At 39.1% G+C, this 16340-nt stretch overlaps 2 protein-coding genes across 2 annotated transcripts in view; both read right to left on the bottom strand.

The window, feature by feature from the left end:
• Positions 1-16340, bottom strand: part of LOC112140913 (gastrula zinc finger protein XlCGF57.1-like) — a 153408-nt gene that overhangs the window by 27771 nt on the left and 109297 nt on the right. The gene's annotated exons all lie outside the window — the stretch shown is intronic.
• On the bottom strand, positions 9743-12519 carry LOC112140920 (natterin-4-like). The gene is made up of 3 exons (XM_024263943.2): positions 12458-12519; positions 12278-12378; positions 9743-12105 (listed from the first exon to the last, which is right to left on the bottom strand). The coding sequence occupies exon 3, from the start codon at positions 12010-12012 to the stop codon at positions 11074-11076; it is 939 nt and encodes a 312-aa protein (XP_024119711.1). The 5' UTR covers positions 12013-12105; positions 12278-12378; positions 12458-12519; the 3' UTR covers positions 9743-11073.

Raw genomic sequence — 16340 nt, 5'->3', positions numbered from 1 at the left:
GAATGTTTAAGCAAAAACAATATGGTCCTTGCAGTCAGTAGACTGCTGCTGCGGGCCATAAAAAACAACTTCCACCAAGCGGTATGGAGCTGCATTCAGGTCCCACAGGTACAGAACAGATTTTTTTTTCGCGGCCCACTAGGTGGCGCTCGCAGACCGAGATTGGGCTGCGGCCCTATGGTTAAGAATCACTGGTCTAAATGTTGATGCTTCTACATGTAAAAATATTGATCAAATGTTTTATATGTTTGTTTGTAAAAATAAAACTGACTCTATTAAAGATAAAGTCATGGTTATCTCTATAGAGTCAGGAGATTAAACATTGTAGACTTCACAATTGGATTAAAAAGTTCTGTATGAACCAGACTCACACTTGATATTTGATCTAAACTTGGTGTCCTCTCTTTTCTTCTACAATCTTCAAAAACTGCTCCTGAAATTCTCTAATGATCACAAACAGAAGCTCCTCCTGGTCTCTGATCTACAAACACTCGTTTTCTCCTCACAACATTTGGATGTGGAATAACTGGAACATCCTTTACTAAAGAAAATCTGTATTCTTTATTAGCTGTTTTAATAATAACAGATGTTAAACAATTCTTTAACTTAACTCAGGAGGAAATTGAATCTCTTTGGTCTCCTAAAGAGTTTGTAATTGCTATGGATGCTGTAGGAGCTCTATTGACTAATATGTCCTGTAGGTGTTGCTGTTGTCACTTTGTTGCCTGTCATTAATTGAATTTGATTGGCTGACGTCAGACAGGTGTGCTTCAGCCAGAAGGAGAAAGGTTTTTAACGCTGTTGCAGAAAATGAAGTCAAAGAAGTCAAATCTGTATCAGTAATGTCAATAATCAAAGAATAAATTACTTGCTAAAGTGATCAGAGTGAAAGACTTTCATTTGTCTGTGTCGTACAGAGAAACAACAGCCTGCTTAGCATGTTAAGCTAGCTCTATCTGGGGTCACACATCTCAGTAGTGTAGCGTGAAAAGGGGTGAATATGAAGTATTCAATCCCAAAGTTGGTTGAAAAATATAAATTTTATTAAACTGAAATTTAATAAAATTATCCTCGGGGCATCACCTTCGTAATGAAGGAAAATATTACTCATCAATGATTAGCCGCTACTTCTAATCAATAAAGTAATCAATTAATCAGTCTCTCAATTTTAGCGTGAGTGTCTTTACCCGTGAAGTGACTTTGCCACAAAGAAGAAAATAATGATATCAAACAACGACGTCCTTTTGAATATTTATTGAATAACATGAGGTTAAACAAGCAGAAATAATGGACGGAAAAGCATGGAAAGCAAAGAACATATGTGGAGCACAGAATAAAACTTTAACTAATAACTAGAATAGATAAATGAGAAGAAAAGACATACAATATTGAGGTGGAAAAAGCTAAATGTGTGGATGCATTAAGTGTGTGTTGTGCATAAAAAGGTCTTGTTACTGATGTGAGAATAAGCTATTCTTAAAAGGAGGAATTCAAAACGGGGCAAAGATGTTACTCTTGCAAAAATAGTTAATCTTTGTTCTAACCACCAGCAGTTGACTGTATGAGCGAAGTTCGACATCTCACCAGCGGTCTGTAGATCTGGATCTGCTCTGCCAGGAAGGGTGGTTGATCCCGTTCCTAGCTGGATGGTTCAGGCGGGCCGTGGAGGCGAGATCTGCAGCCAGGTGTAGAAGGAAAGGGAACCTGCGGTTCTGCTGGTTCTGCTCTGTTCAGTCACCTAGCTTCTGGGGTGGTCCAACGATTTCTCTATTCCGTTTTGTGACCAAAAAGTATAAGTCGCAAAGCTGGCCGGACGATGAAACTTATCGACTGGTCTAGCATTAAAAATCAGTTTCAAAATAAAAGCATCAAAAATTGTAAAAATGTTGGAATCAGTCTATGAAATAAACGGAAGACAAAAATGTTGAAAAGGAAGAAAGCGCGTGAAGAAACATGATCTTAAGACTGGAAGAACTTGTGATGTTTCATGTTCTGTTCCTGTTCTGGGTTCTAGCTCGTCAGCCTGTTGCTTGTGTTGGTGTGTTAGGGCTGGTTTCAGCCCAAAAAGCTTGTGAAGCCTGAGAAGCCCCCTCTGGCTTGGGCGCCAGGGTTTTGAATTTGAGAGGCAGGACCAGAATCGCCCAATCTGTGGGGATTTGAGGCGTTTTACGATTGGAGGTAATTTGATTATTTGACTGATAAATGGTAGATCTGACAGGTTAATCTTTCTACATGACTCCTGTTCAAAATCCTGCCACAAATCACTTTCTAAACAACAGAAAGTAATTCATTTTGCACAAGTTGATTTGTAAATATTTTAGTCACTTACATATGCATAGTTTATTGTTTATTTCTTATATATTTTTTGTACCTATGCTCTTTAGTCATCCTGTAAATGTCCTTATCTTTTATCTTTTTATCTTTTTAACTTTTATTATATCTTTATGGCATTCAGAGTGAGCTGCAAAGTAAGAATTTCCTTGTACAGGGAAACCCGTTTCTTCACTGTGCATATGACAATATACCCTTTGAATCTTGATTTGTTTTTTAACCATTTTAAGATGTACTGTAATCTGTTGGCAGTAAAATAATGGTTGAAGTTTGGTAATTCTAAGCCTTCACATCCTTTTGCAGATTTTAGAGTTTTAAGGCTGATTCTTAATGGTTTATTTTTCCAGAGAAAGCTGGTTATGGCTGAGTCTAATGTTTTAAACCATTTTAGTGGAGGTTGTGTGGGAATCATTGAGAATAGATAATTAACTTTTGGTAAAATTTTCATTTTAATTGTGGCTACTTTGCCCATAAGCGTCAGGGGCAGGTTGAATGTTTTTCAGTAACAGGGTATAATTTAACTGCACCAGTTCTGATAGTTTAGGAGAGAAGTGAACACCTAGATATTTGATATTGCCTGATTTGACCGGTATTGAGAGTGATTGCTCAGCGTTACTGTTTAGTGATAATAAAACTGATTTATTCCAATTAATTGAATATTCTGAGATGGAGGAGAATTCGTTAATGATTGTTATTGTTTGCTCTGATGGATTGATATGTGAAGTGTATAGGTTTTTATGAAGAAAAAAAATTAAATGTGTTAATAATTTTGATCGAGTCATGAGTAAGATTTCGTTACTGGTCCATAATAGATGTTATGGTGGATTTTTCTTTATTAATTTTAAGCTGTTTAGCTAAAAATTTGCCAGATTTATTAGAGTTTTCCATGCTTTCTAGCCAGCCAGCCATGTTAAACAGACTCATGGCATGAGGGACAAATGAGTTCTTTAGTCTGTTTGTCCTGCATTTTGGAAGGAGCAGCCTCTCACTGGACAGGCTTCTCCTGCTGCTAATGGCAGAGTGCAGAGGGTGGCTGGCATTGTCCAGGATCCTCTGCAGCTTGCTCAGTGTTCTCCTCTCTGCCACTGCCACCAGAGGGTCCAGCTTCATGCCGACCACTGAGCCGGCCCGCCTGATCAGTTTCTCCAACCTGGAGAGATTGGCCTTTGAGGTGCTCCCTTCCCCAACACACCCCACCATAGGACAGGACGCTAGCAACCACAGACTGATAGAAAATGGCCAGGGGCTTCCTGCAGATGTTAAAGGATCTTAGTCTGCTAAGAGAGTACATTCTGCCCTGGGCCTTCTTATACAGCTGCTCAGTGTTGTTCGTCCAGTCCAACTTGTTGTCCAGCCACAGCCCAAGATATTTATAGGTCTGTATGACCTCCACATCCTCCCCACCCACCAGAACTGACCTAGGACTGGGTCTGTCTCTCCTAAAGTCCATAACCAGTTCTTTAGTCTTTGAGGTTTACCAGTCTCCTGTTCTCCCCCTCCATTTCTTTCCCAATACACCCCATGATGGTCGCTTCATCTGCAAACTTCTGAATGTGACACATTTCAGAACTGTAGCAGAAGTTCGAGGTGTACAGGGTGAAGAGGAAGGGGGAGAGGACAGTCCCCTGTGGTGCACCGATGCTGCTGAGCACAGGATCAGAGATGATGGGGTCTAGTAGAAGTCTTTGTATTTGGAATTATTGGATCATTATTTGATTTTATTGATCATGTAATCTAACCAAAGCTTTAGTATTTTTAAATATCCCAGAATGTGCTCATGTCCCACTGACTGCTTTGGTTGTTGTTCACTAACGTTTCTCCTTAGTATCCACAGAGAGAAGAAGAGGAGCGGACCCCAGTCTGCAAAAAGACCCAGAGCTGGTGAGTCAGAGCCTGATCATCTGCTGATGGATTCTTCTGGAAACATCTGCTGGGGTTGTGTTGAACACTCATGAAGGAGCTTTCTTCTCTGCTCTTTCAGCAGATGTTGGTCTGCAGAAGATGTTTGGAGAACCTCAGATCAGTCTGAGGAGCAGAAGTGAACATGTGGCTGAAGGAACTGAAGAAGCAGGAAGAGAAACGCTCCTCAACGAGGTCTACACTGAGCTCTACATCACAGAGGAACTGAGACGAGAGACTAACACCCAACATGAGGTGATGCAGCTGGAGACAACCACCAAGACCAACAAGCTCCATGACACTGCAATCAAGAACCCAGACATCTTCAAAGTCTTCCCTGACCAACACAGATCCATCAGAGTGGTTCTGACCAGCGGAGTTGCTGGAGCTGGAAAAAGCTTCTCAGTGCAGAAGTTCACTCTGGACTGGGCCGAGGGCTTGGAGAACCAAGACATCAGTGCTGTGGTTCCTCTTTCCTTCAGGGAGATGAATTTGATCAGAGATCAGCAGCACAGTCTTCTCACTCTGATCCAGCTGCGGCCTTCGCTCACTGCCGAGCTCCACAGAGAGATACTGGAGGTCATTTGTACCCACTGCAATCAGACTGTATAACACTGCTGAGAAGGGGAGGGTGAGAAGGGGACCCTGATTGTACTGCTGTTTTTATTGTCTTTTATTGCTCTTAATGATATTTATTACTTGTTTTTATTTATTTGTTTATTTATTTCTAATTTGTGTGAATGACCTGGAGCTACAGACTGCCATAATTTCCCTTGGGATTAATAAAGTATCTATCTATCTATCTATCTATCTATCTATCTATCTATCTATCTATCTATCTATCTATCTTTCTTTCTTTCTTTCTTTCTGACAGAAGTGCGAGGCTTCAATGATGCTCAGAAGGAGGAGTACTTCAGGAGGAGATTCCCAGATGAAGAGCTGTCCAGCAGAATCATCTCCAACATCAAGGGCTCCATGTCCCTCTACATCATGTGTGAAGTTCCAGGGGGGCACATTGCCATTCATATAGACTGTCAATAAAATGGGAAAGCTTACAGTCCAAAGCTTGATTTACAAAAACTCTGACCAACTTGATTTTACAGTTTGTCCATTTTGACCATATTTTATGGAACAATACTTGAGTTGATGAAGAGAGCTTTTCCAGATTAAACATTGTGACTCATTGTAATCCAGTCCGCCGTTGTTGGCGGATCCTCTGTGAACAATCTTTTAGTGATTGCTTTTTGACTTGCTGCCATCAGGTTATTTCATTTCATTTCATTTTATTTATTGATTTATAAAGCACCTTCCACCACCAGTCAAGGAGGCCCAAAGTGCTGTACACAAGGAAAAACAAAAACCGAGCACTGTGCAATAGTAAAACATAAAAAAGGATAAAAGACATAAAACCAAGTAAAACAATTTAAAAACAATGACATAAACAATAAAACAATTTTAAAACAGAGATAAAACCACCATAAAATAGAATAAAAGGCTAGGCTGATGCTAAAAGGCTGTAGTGGAGGAACAATTCTTTTTTAAAACACTCCAAAAGCGTGATCTCTCTTATAGCTGGTGGCAGCTGATTCCACAGTTTGGGAGCCAACACAGAAAAAGCACGTAAATGGTAAATGGCATTAATAAAAATGAATGAAAATGAATGGTAAATGGCGTATACTTGTATAGCGCTTTCTACCCTCCTTCGAGGGTCTAAAGCGCTTCACAGTCACAGACCCATTCACCCATTCACACACATTCACACACTGGTGGTGGCTCCACTGCCAAACACTGGCGCCAACCTCCCACCAGAGGCAATTCTGGGTTCAGTGTCTTGCCCAAGGACACTTCGACACATGGGCGGGCAAGGCAGGAGTCGAACCCGCTCGCTTCCGATCAGGAGTCGACCGCTCTACCACTGTTCCACAGCCGCCATCTCTATGTAATATTTTTTTGTCCATTGTATTAAGTAGGGATGTCCAGATCAGGTTTTTTGGTCCCGATCCGATTCCGAGTCATTTGATTTTATGTATCTGCCGATACCGAGTCCTGATCCGATACTTTTATAAGACATTTAAAACATGGATAAACTGAAGAAACAAATTAGTGTTGTCCCTTATTTATATTTCATTAACCTTCTTTTATCATTAAATAAAACACTTCTGTGAAGTAGCTTTAATAAACAATTAAAAATACAGCAAAGACATATTTCCTTGGTATATAAGTGATAATTAATCATGTGATAAAGTTTAGTGACTTTAGCTTTAACATCTTTATAGCTATTGAACATTTTTGACCAAATGTGATTCCTGTTCTCATTTAAAATTCTTAAAAATAAATTATGACTTTGTTTTAGCATAAAATCTGAGTGTTCATGAATAGCTGATATCATTATTAGTTTTAATTTATTAGTTTTATTTATTTAGTTATTTATAAGATTATGTGCTTATTTTTTAAGTTCTTAAGACATCTCATTTTCGGTTTTATTACCACAGTAGTTAATTTTCTTAACTGTTATTTCTCTGTCAGATAAATAAAACAGGCATATCAAAGGACAGCTCGGGTCCTAAGGAGTTATATCACGGCGCTAGCATGTAGCAGTTAGCAGCTGCTGTGTAGACGTCTGCCTGAAGCATGAAGAGCTTCACATTAAAAAGAAAAAAAAAACTTTTTCTGTTGAAATACCTTTAGAGGTTGTTGTTTGAGTTATGACAATAGAGACACTTACTGTCAGTTTAAAGCGTTTTTTAAGACATTTGTGTGTACAGCGTACTGCAATAACCATATTGCCTCAGACTGGATATTATATGGATAAAATTAGCATTACATTTATAATGAAAGCAGTAGTAGCATGTATGAAAAGGTCTTTTAAAAAAAGGTCGATAACAGTACCTATCAGCCATCTTTATCATACAATCATTGGTCCCGGAAGTTAGCTTTCTAGCTAGCTTTGTTTACGCTAGCCTTCTGCTTGAGCTGCTGCCGTTTTCTGCTGCGTTTTCTGGTGATGACATTTTGTGATCTTTTCATGACATGCAGACTTCTAGTGGAGTATTTATCTGTAATGATAAGATGAAACATAAAGCTCTGATCATAATGACAATTAATTAAGTATCCGATCCTGATCGGTCAAAAGAGTCCGATTTCGATCGAGTCCTCAAACACAAGATCGGGCCCGATTTCCGAACACGTCATCTGATCGGGACATCCCTAGTATTAAGTCAATCACGAATCAATTTGCAAAAATACATTGTCTCAAATGAACATGGAAGATCGATCCTAAATATATTCTTTAAATGTTTATGAATTTCTGACCAGTAATCTTGAATGACTGGACAGCTCCAAAATATGTGAAAGTGGTTTGCCCTTTTACTTCCACATCTAAAACATTCATTTTTATTAATGCAATAAAGTTCATAGTGTCTGTATTATTCATAACTGTTATTATTTTGTTATCAGACACATGATTGTTTCTGTCAGAAACAGGCAGGCAGCTGGATCCAAGTGCAGCAGGTTTATTAAGCACAGACAGGGCAACAGGCGTGATGCACAGCTAAAAGTCCACAAAACTAAATCAGGGTCAGGCAGGCAGGGGTCAAGCACCAGCATGAGGGCATCAGAGGAAAACCAGAGTAGTCAGGATCCAGGCGAGGGTCAGGCACGGCGAGGAGTATGTCACAGGCTGAGGCAGAACGGTGGTCAAAGACAGGCTGGGGTCGAGGCAGGCTTAAGCAGGAACAGGACTGAAGGAGATAACGCTCAGAAATGCAGGAGTACACCAAAACAAGACTTCGCACCTGAGCACAGCCTGAAGCCTCCTTATAAATGTTTGTGGTGATTGTAGAATGAGGGACAGCTGGTGAGGTCTGGGAACAGCAGGCAGAGGCTTATGGGAAATGGAGTGAAGATGAGGCTCAGGAGAGTTTCAGAATTCAGGCGATGGCTCCCTCTGGTGGTCTGAGGGAAAAACAGACTGATTCATGACAGTTTCATACCTGACATGTTTCGACGGAAACCTTCCGTCTTCATCAGTCGTCACCAGGTAGAGGAGTGTGACACAAGCTAAATGTGGTTATTCCCACAATCAGCCCAAAGCAGGCAGAAGTCGTAGAAAATAATGGAATCAATAGAAACGCCTGTAACATTAGACTGCTTTACTGCTGTGGACCAAGCAGAAATAGCATCAGTTATTACGTCTTCTAAAACCTCCACTTGTCTCTTAGACCCAATCCCCACTAAACTTTTTAAAGAAATATTCCCCCTTATTAGTGAATCCATATTAACCATAATAAATACCTCTCTAGAGACTGGTTATGTGCCTCAGTCTTTTAAATATGCAGTTGTTAAACCTACTGTTAGATGACTGTCAAAAATACATCACGGGTTCACAGACACTCCTATCAAATCACCAAACATGGATTCAACAAAGGGTGCATGCGCACTGACTATAATTAGAGAAAACGTCAGAAAAAAGACGCCTCTGCAATGTGAACAGTAGAGCACTGAGGAACAGTTTACATGCTTTTATTTTGTAGCATTACTTTATTCATGTTATGTAAAAATAGATCATTGATATATAGACGTGTTAGAGAGGGCTTTGTCTCGTCTGGATCCTCTGTAAGACCAGGCGGGGAAAGGTGCCTGAAAAGAAGGCGAACGCTGAGTCTGAACCAGAACAGGAAGTCGGGGTTCTTCTTTACATTCAGCTGAATTTTATTATGTCAGTCACTATTAGTAGGATCTGTTCTATAATGTCTTTGATATTATTTTTTTGTGCTGCATTTTGATCAACAGGTGTTTTATCTTATTCTCTCACATTGGTATTTTGATTGTATATTTTCATTTCACAAAAGTGCCTCTGTTTTCTTTTATTTTGAAATAATAATTTTATATCTCAAGTAGATTGTATGTTGGCACACTTTTAGAGTTTTCTTGAAAAATTAATTAATAAAATGTACGTAATCAAACCAAGCTTTCTTTAATGTCTTAAATTAAATAATTTGACTTCCACTGAATTTACTTTTATGATAAATAAACTTTAAACAGCTCTCACAATACAAAATTGTTTAAATCAATTGAATGGCATTTTTTTGGTTGAACCAACATACATATTTTCTGTTTATTATATGCAGTTATTTCCATTAAAAGTTGTTTTTTTTTAAATTGGTTGGACTAACTCAACTACATTAAATTGTATAAACGTGTACAGTTTGAGTTCACTCACCATATATTTATTGGATTGAAAAACATTCCTGAATGAAATGAAGTTCATCCAATTGATGTTTTTTTGTGAGAGACAGTAAAAGAAAAGCATTGCACTGAAAAACATTGAAGCAGGAGAATAATAGGATCAAACAATATTTATAATTGGAATCAAGTCAATGTTGAATTTTATTCAGAAGTGATAGCCAGAATGACATGATTATGTCCAAAACATGCAGAGGTTAAGCAGTTTGATCAAAACAGAACTGAAGCAAAAATATAATCTTGAGTATTACAAAAACCAATCCAAAAATAAATCCATCAATCATTCAATAAGTAAAAGTTTCAGGTTTCTCATAACACACGACAACAAATACAAAAAAGCAAATTTACCTCAAGATGGATACATTCTGCTTTTCCTCTCCAAAAATACAAAAATATATAAATTGAGATCAATATAAGACCCAGATGAAATCATATTAATAAAGTAAAACAAAAGCCAACACCTCATCTTTAAGAGTAAAACTTGACAAAATGGTTGAGTCAAAGTCAAATGAAAGCGGTCCCAGAGCAAACCCTTGAAGAACTACCTGAATTATTTATACTTCCAAACTTGAACAGTAATTTCTCCACTTTTTTAGCTCAGTGTCAATGTTCTATAAACCTTTAACTGGTTATTAACATACAAACTGAAACAAAATTGCTTTTAAAAATAACAAAATTACCTCAAACATTAAACCTTTATTTCTGCATTTCAAACTGTAGGGGCTGTTCAAAGGCCTTGATAGACCTTCTTAGTCACTAGTTTACCTTTTGCTTTGTTTTTGGACAAAGTGAGGGATTTTAATAAACAGAAAAGATGTTTTCTATGAACCCCAGAGTATAAAAACTCAAGACCAAGTTTGAAAGGATAAGGAGCGGCACAAAGAGACTGGAGCTCCCCTCTCCTGATAAGTAGGTGGCCTGACACAGGATGGGTTTCTGCTGGGAACTAATAATGGACTGCCACAGAGGCAAGAGGCAAACCAGGTTTAGAGACCCACTCCTATGAGAATGTTGTTTTATGTATAAAAGAATTTAAGAATTAAAGTGAGTTTCTGAGTATGTCTTTATTCAAATCCTCTTGGATCAAGAGCAGATGAAAACCGGATGTTTGAAAAAGCTCCATGGGTAGGACAAACTCTCGCCATGTCCGCTCCATTTCTAAATCATCCGTTTGAGACAAATAGAAACAGTGTCGCTGTATATGTGGCTGCATAGCTCCATTATTGCTCACCCTTTTTTGCCATGCTAATGCTAGCTTGGGCTTGTGAGGTGCTTGTTGCTAGCAGGAGAGAATGTAAACAAAGGCACTCTGGTAAAATAGCTAGGGCTAACTTCAGTGCAAGCAGTCCTTCCACAACCCAAAAGTGAATTTCTAATGAGCTTGTGCTGCTCTGCAGAAAATATGCATTAAATGCAGGTATTTTGATTTTAAAGCTAAAAACTGCATAATCATAATTAAATGATCACTGGGAACGATTCTCCAACAGAAAAAAATATAGTTGGAGAGGAACTCTACAAACTGTACAAACCTGATCAACAGACTGAACTGGGGAACTGTATCCAGTAGCTGTCCCACTGGAGCTTTGGCACAATCCCAACCTAACAGTCCGTAATCACAGCCTTAACATTATCAACTTCAACACCTGTGTAAGTTCCACTGATGTTTGTTTTTGTCTTTTTTCCATTACTGTATGTGCGAGAGAGGCATGCAGTGAAAGGAATGCTGAGCTTGCACTTATAGGCCACCAAGGAAATCTTTGCTGTCTTATTTGGCAAGACGTCCAAGCTTAGTGTTTCAGAAAACACTTTTGTTATTGTCATTGAGCCTGTTTTTGCCTCTGTGTGTGTAGTCTCAGTACTGACTGTGATCTTACCTTCAACAACAGATGGGATTTGTGCAGAAATTTCAGTTTGAACACCCAGTCTGAAGGAGCCACTGGTTTCCCATTTGTTTACCAAGGTAATCGTCTCTGAAAAAGTAACTGTTTTTGTAACTTTACTGCTGCTGTTGTTGGAAACTTCTGTTACTTTAACTGTCTCTGGATGGCTGTCTGTGATTATACCTTTGTCTATGTCATACTTCACTTCTGAGATCTCTTGACTCCTAAAATCTGTGTTGTAAGTCAGGACCTGATAGTTATTGTGTGGATATTCTTTACCTTCCCAGGGTAAATAAAAAGATTGAAGCTCTGGTCTCACTTTTCCCAGGCCATCCTTGTTCCTCCCTACATAAATTTCAGGAGAATAAGCAGACTGAACTGCATTTTCAGGTACTGAACCATTAGAAGCATCCCTCCAAACAAGATCTTCAAAATCATCTTCATTGACGAAGATTTCAAATGAGCCATCCTTCCACTCTTTGCGATCGAATGGATAGTAGCAATAGGGTCCTTTGTTTGGATTGTAGTAACCACATTCACCTCGACTTGTGGGTCTGCTCACATATTGGGTCCCGTTTTTTGTGTGAATACCCACAGCTCCTCCCGGAAGAGATCCATCCCAGGTCTTCCAGTAGAGTTTCTTGGTTATTTCATACATGATGAGCAGAAATAGGATCAGCAGAGCGTGGAGAAAAAGCGGGCTGATAGTAAAACGCTGTTTGAGTCTTTATCGTCCAGAGTCAGAATGAGACTGCAAAAGAGAAAAGAAATGAGGATTGAGGGAGGCTGTGCTGGATGTTGTTTCCTGATGGAAGATGTTAGCATTGACAAGCTTACTGGAGGACATAAATGAGGCCATCAGCTCTGGAGGAATACCAACAAACCTCAAGAGTGGGACACAGATCTCTTCCAACACCACTTACCTGACAGCTTTGTGCTAAGTTTACACCTCGCTTCTTATCATATGTTTTAATCCTGCAAGCTCTCACGACCAGTCAGAGATTAGAGGAAGTAAGAGGTCCTCCTGGAAAGAACACGAGACAAGTCAGCTGAAATTAAGTCTGAAAGTTTGGCTGAGTCTTGGCTGAAAAGGTTTCACTTACAAGCACTGAGCAGTCTGAGTTGTGTTTTTAGTCCGCTTGGCAAACACACAGTTAGAAACTTCACTTACATGTGATGTATTTAAGGGAAACTTTGCCACACCTGCATTTGCCCCACCCAACTGCAGTCATGGGCGGGGAAAGAACTCGGTGCAGAGTGTGAGTTTCAGGAGAGGAAATGCAAACCAAAAGTTAAGTTTTTTTTTTTCTTTTTCCTTTCCTTTATTGTTCAGACTTTGAAGTAGCAACAGAGTCAGTGGTGAAAAGAATAACACATTTCATTAGAAAAATTGTAAAAAAAACAACAAAAAAACAGAATTTTCTCAAAACCCAGATTTCTGAAAAACTGTCTATCGGTTTTGAAATAAGGACGTAAAACGTTGTTGACAGTTTCTATGGAAAACAATAGTTTTGCTTTGACGACATTATTTTGTGTGCGAATGTGTTTGTCTGTTTCAGTATTTGTGATATGCTAACAAACATATATTTGCTATGTACAGCGGTGGATATGTACATGAACTTTGATTGTTTTAGCAGAGATATTAAGAGTTGCTTTCAACAGGTTTATGTTTTTTGTTTTTTTTGTTTTTTTTTTGTGAATTAGCTTCAGATGTTTCGATTTTGTTGGTCAGGATGTTAATGTTCCAAATAGGTGAAAATGAGCAGCTCGTCTCTCTGATCAGACACCATTGGGACCGGATCAGCTGATTAGTTGGTAAAGTCTCTACAGGACACCACTGTTGGTCAGCAGTTGTTGCACACAAAATGTTGTCTAAGATACATCTGAAAAACTACAATGATCTCGTCCTTGAGGGTATCACGGAAAAGAACAACCTGTTTCTGTCACTTCCATATTTCTGAGCTGATTGTTTGAGTATGGGGAATAAATAGCACATGATGTCAGAGAGGAATGCAGAAGCCACATTTTCCTCCAAGCTGTTTATTTCTCAGCAGTAAATTGAGCGGGCAGAGTAAAGCCAAGAGCTCTACCTGTCTCACCAGATTTCTTTAACATACACGTGATCATATAGTTGTTTCTTTGAAAGCCTTCAAAAGTGTCGGCAGCAGTAGTGGTTTTCTCAACACCAGTAACTCAAAACACAACATTCAATTAAAGAAAGTCAGTTGTTCTTCCAATTAAAAAATGCGTTAGTCATGTTGTGTTTTAAATAAAAAAAATGTGTATTTTGTATGGATCTTTTGTTTGAAAAGTTAACATCCAAAAGTGTGTTCACAGTGTGAGCTGAAAGAAATGGAGTAGGAAATCTTCTCACATCAGTATTTACAATAAAAGGAGTGCATACTTTTTACAATCAATAGACAGAAACCCATAAACAAATGTAAAAAGCAAAATAACTCATTGCATTCACTGCATTCACCACTAGTCACGTCTGTTACTATTGACTTCAATGCAGCTAATGAGACCAAGGTCACAACTTTAGGGTTTTCTGCAGCTCATTCAAGTCATGGGAGCAGAAAAAAAGAATATGGATAAGGGTGATTAGAACTCCGGGTCAAACCATGGTGAGAAAGTCTCTAGAGTGCTAACTATGAGTACTGGTAGCAATTCCAAGAACAGAACAAAGGTAATATGGACAAGATAGACAAGATAGACAAGATATTGACAACATCATATGAATTGCAGTGATGGGTATTAAAGGAGCCACTCCCTGAGGATGCCACCCATTTCATGATGTCATCCTTGCCAGACGGCCTCATCAGCAAGTCACCTAATAAGAAAACGAGATTGTTTTTTTTAGATATTGATGTAGGCACACATATAGTGCAGCCTGGGCGTTTAACCCAAATTTTGCATATTGATGGTTAATAGGTTCATTTTTGTGGTGAAATTTTTGTCAAAAAATGCAGGCATCACCAGATGAACAATTCAGGATTTATTGAAATGATGACATATAATCTCTTTATCAAAACTCTTTGCTTTCATGCAGATCCATTTACCTTTCTGCTCAATAATCTACATTTAAACCAGTTCTTTCAATTCATCACTCGATTTTCCCTTCAGGAAATAGTCTGCTCCCATTCTGCCATTTTCCCATAATCCCTATCTGCTTGCACCATTCTGGGATACGTTCAACATGTTCCGCAGACTTCTAATTAGCTAGATGTTCCTACGCCACCACACTGAATTTGAACACTAAACCCAAAGAGCATTTCTTGGCCAGCTGCACAAACTCACAACACAGACAGCTAGCCTCTGCTTTGCACAAACGGAGGGGGGTGAGGGGAAGGGTTGCACTCACGAAGCTTGCTGATCACTGCTAGCTCAAGCTGATGCATTGGACCATTGTAACCCTTCCTTTTTCTTCAATGATTGTCAATCTTTACTGGTGTCCAATGACAGACATGAAGCCTTGTCCACCTTTGTCATAGAAGAGCTAACACCTCAATGTAAGGGTGGGGTCATCTGGACCCCATAAGAGAGCATGAGGGTTAAAGTGTTTGTGTTAGTCTGGGGGCGGAGCAGACTCTTCCTGAAAGAGGAAGTCTCACTCTGTGACATCAGATCGTGAGGACCCGCTCATTTTCCTGGTTATGGGAGGGGCTTCTGCAGACAGTGCAGGTTGTTAGAAGGGTATTCTTAAATCCATGAACGGATCAAAATACCGCTTTGGGGTACTTTAAAGTGAGGAATAAACAGTGAAATACACTTAAAAGCTCAAAAAAGTGTTTTCATGGTATTGCTCATTTAAACAAAGCAGTAATGACAAAGTGAATACATGTGTGATAGAGGTCCAAGATGACCAAATTATCCTTTGAAGAGTGAATAATGATTATTTCAGGACAGAAAGTCAATTCTAGATTTAACCGTAGCTACTATTGTGTTAATATGAGAATCAAAAGGTAAGTGAGCTGTCCCGCCATATTCCTAAATATTTCAATGAGCTGTCTCGTTGTAGTGTCATGCCATCAGTGGTTATATACTGCCCTGAAAAGGTGTCTGAGCTGAGGTATAATTAAAAATAATAAATGTAGTTTTGTTATTAATGATTCAGGGTTGCAGACTGGAGAAGGCTCATTGCAAATCATTGAAAGGAGATTCAGCTTCAAGGAAGTCTGAAAAAATGACAAACATGAAGATGATCGTTTGGGGAATTTTCATCGTCTGTCTTCCTCATCGTCTGGATTCCTTTGCTATCAAATAAACTGACAGGTTGTTACCACACACCCGACATGTTGAAGTTTGTTGCAGGAGCTCTGGTGCTTCATGGTCGTGGTGGTCGTCTGTTCAAAGCAGAACTGATCCTTTCAGATCAAACTGATCATCCGATTTGATGAATTCATCTACAAACACAAACTTTGTTCTGATTTGATGGAACATTCCTGGTTTTTCATGAATCATTCTCATCCATTCTGATTACTGTTGACTGAAAGCTCTGACCTCTGACCTCATTACTGCTGACAGAAGCAGACCCTCAACATCAACAGAGATGATAACCATCTCCATCTGCTTCCCTGTATTAACCTCCAGAACATCTACCATGATCTGTTCCTCTGATGGATCCACTCCTGATGCATCCTGGTCTCTCCCAAAGATCACCTCTGCTAACTCTTTTCTCCTCCACGTCTCTTTGTGAGAGCCAATCAATCCATCCATCCATTTGTCCGTCCATCCATCCATCATCCATTCGTCCATCATCCATCTATCATTCATCCATCCACCCATCTATCATCCATCCATCATCCATCCATCCATCCATCCATCCATCCATCCATCCATCCATCCAGTACAGGATCGCAGGTGCACCAATCTAAGCAATAATAATCATAATTTCCTCTCCTCAGTAGCTGCGTTTCCATTACACTTTTGCGCAAAACTTTTTCGAAATTTCTAGAATTTCGATAAAACAATGTTTCGAAAAAACAG

Source organism: Oryzias melastigma, unplaced genomic scaffold, assembly GCF_002922805.2.
Source record: "Oryzias melastigma strain HK-1 unplaced genomic scaffold, ASM292280v2 sc00283, whole genome shotgun sequence".
In the NCBI taxonomy this organism is placed as follows: Eukaryota; Metazoa; Chordata; class Actinopteri; order Beloniformes; family Adrianichthyidae; genus Oryzias; species Oryzias melastigma.
This window is presented reverse-complemented; position numbering and strand designations above follow the sequence as displayed.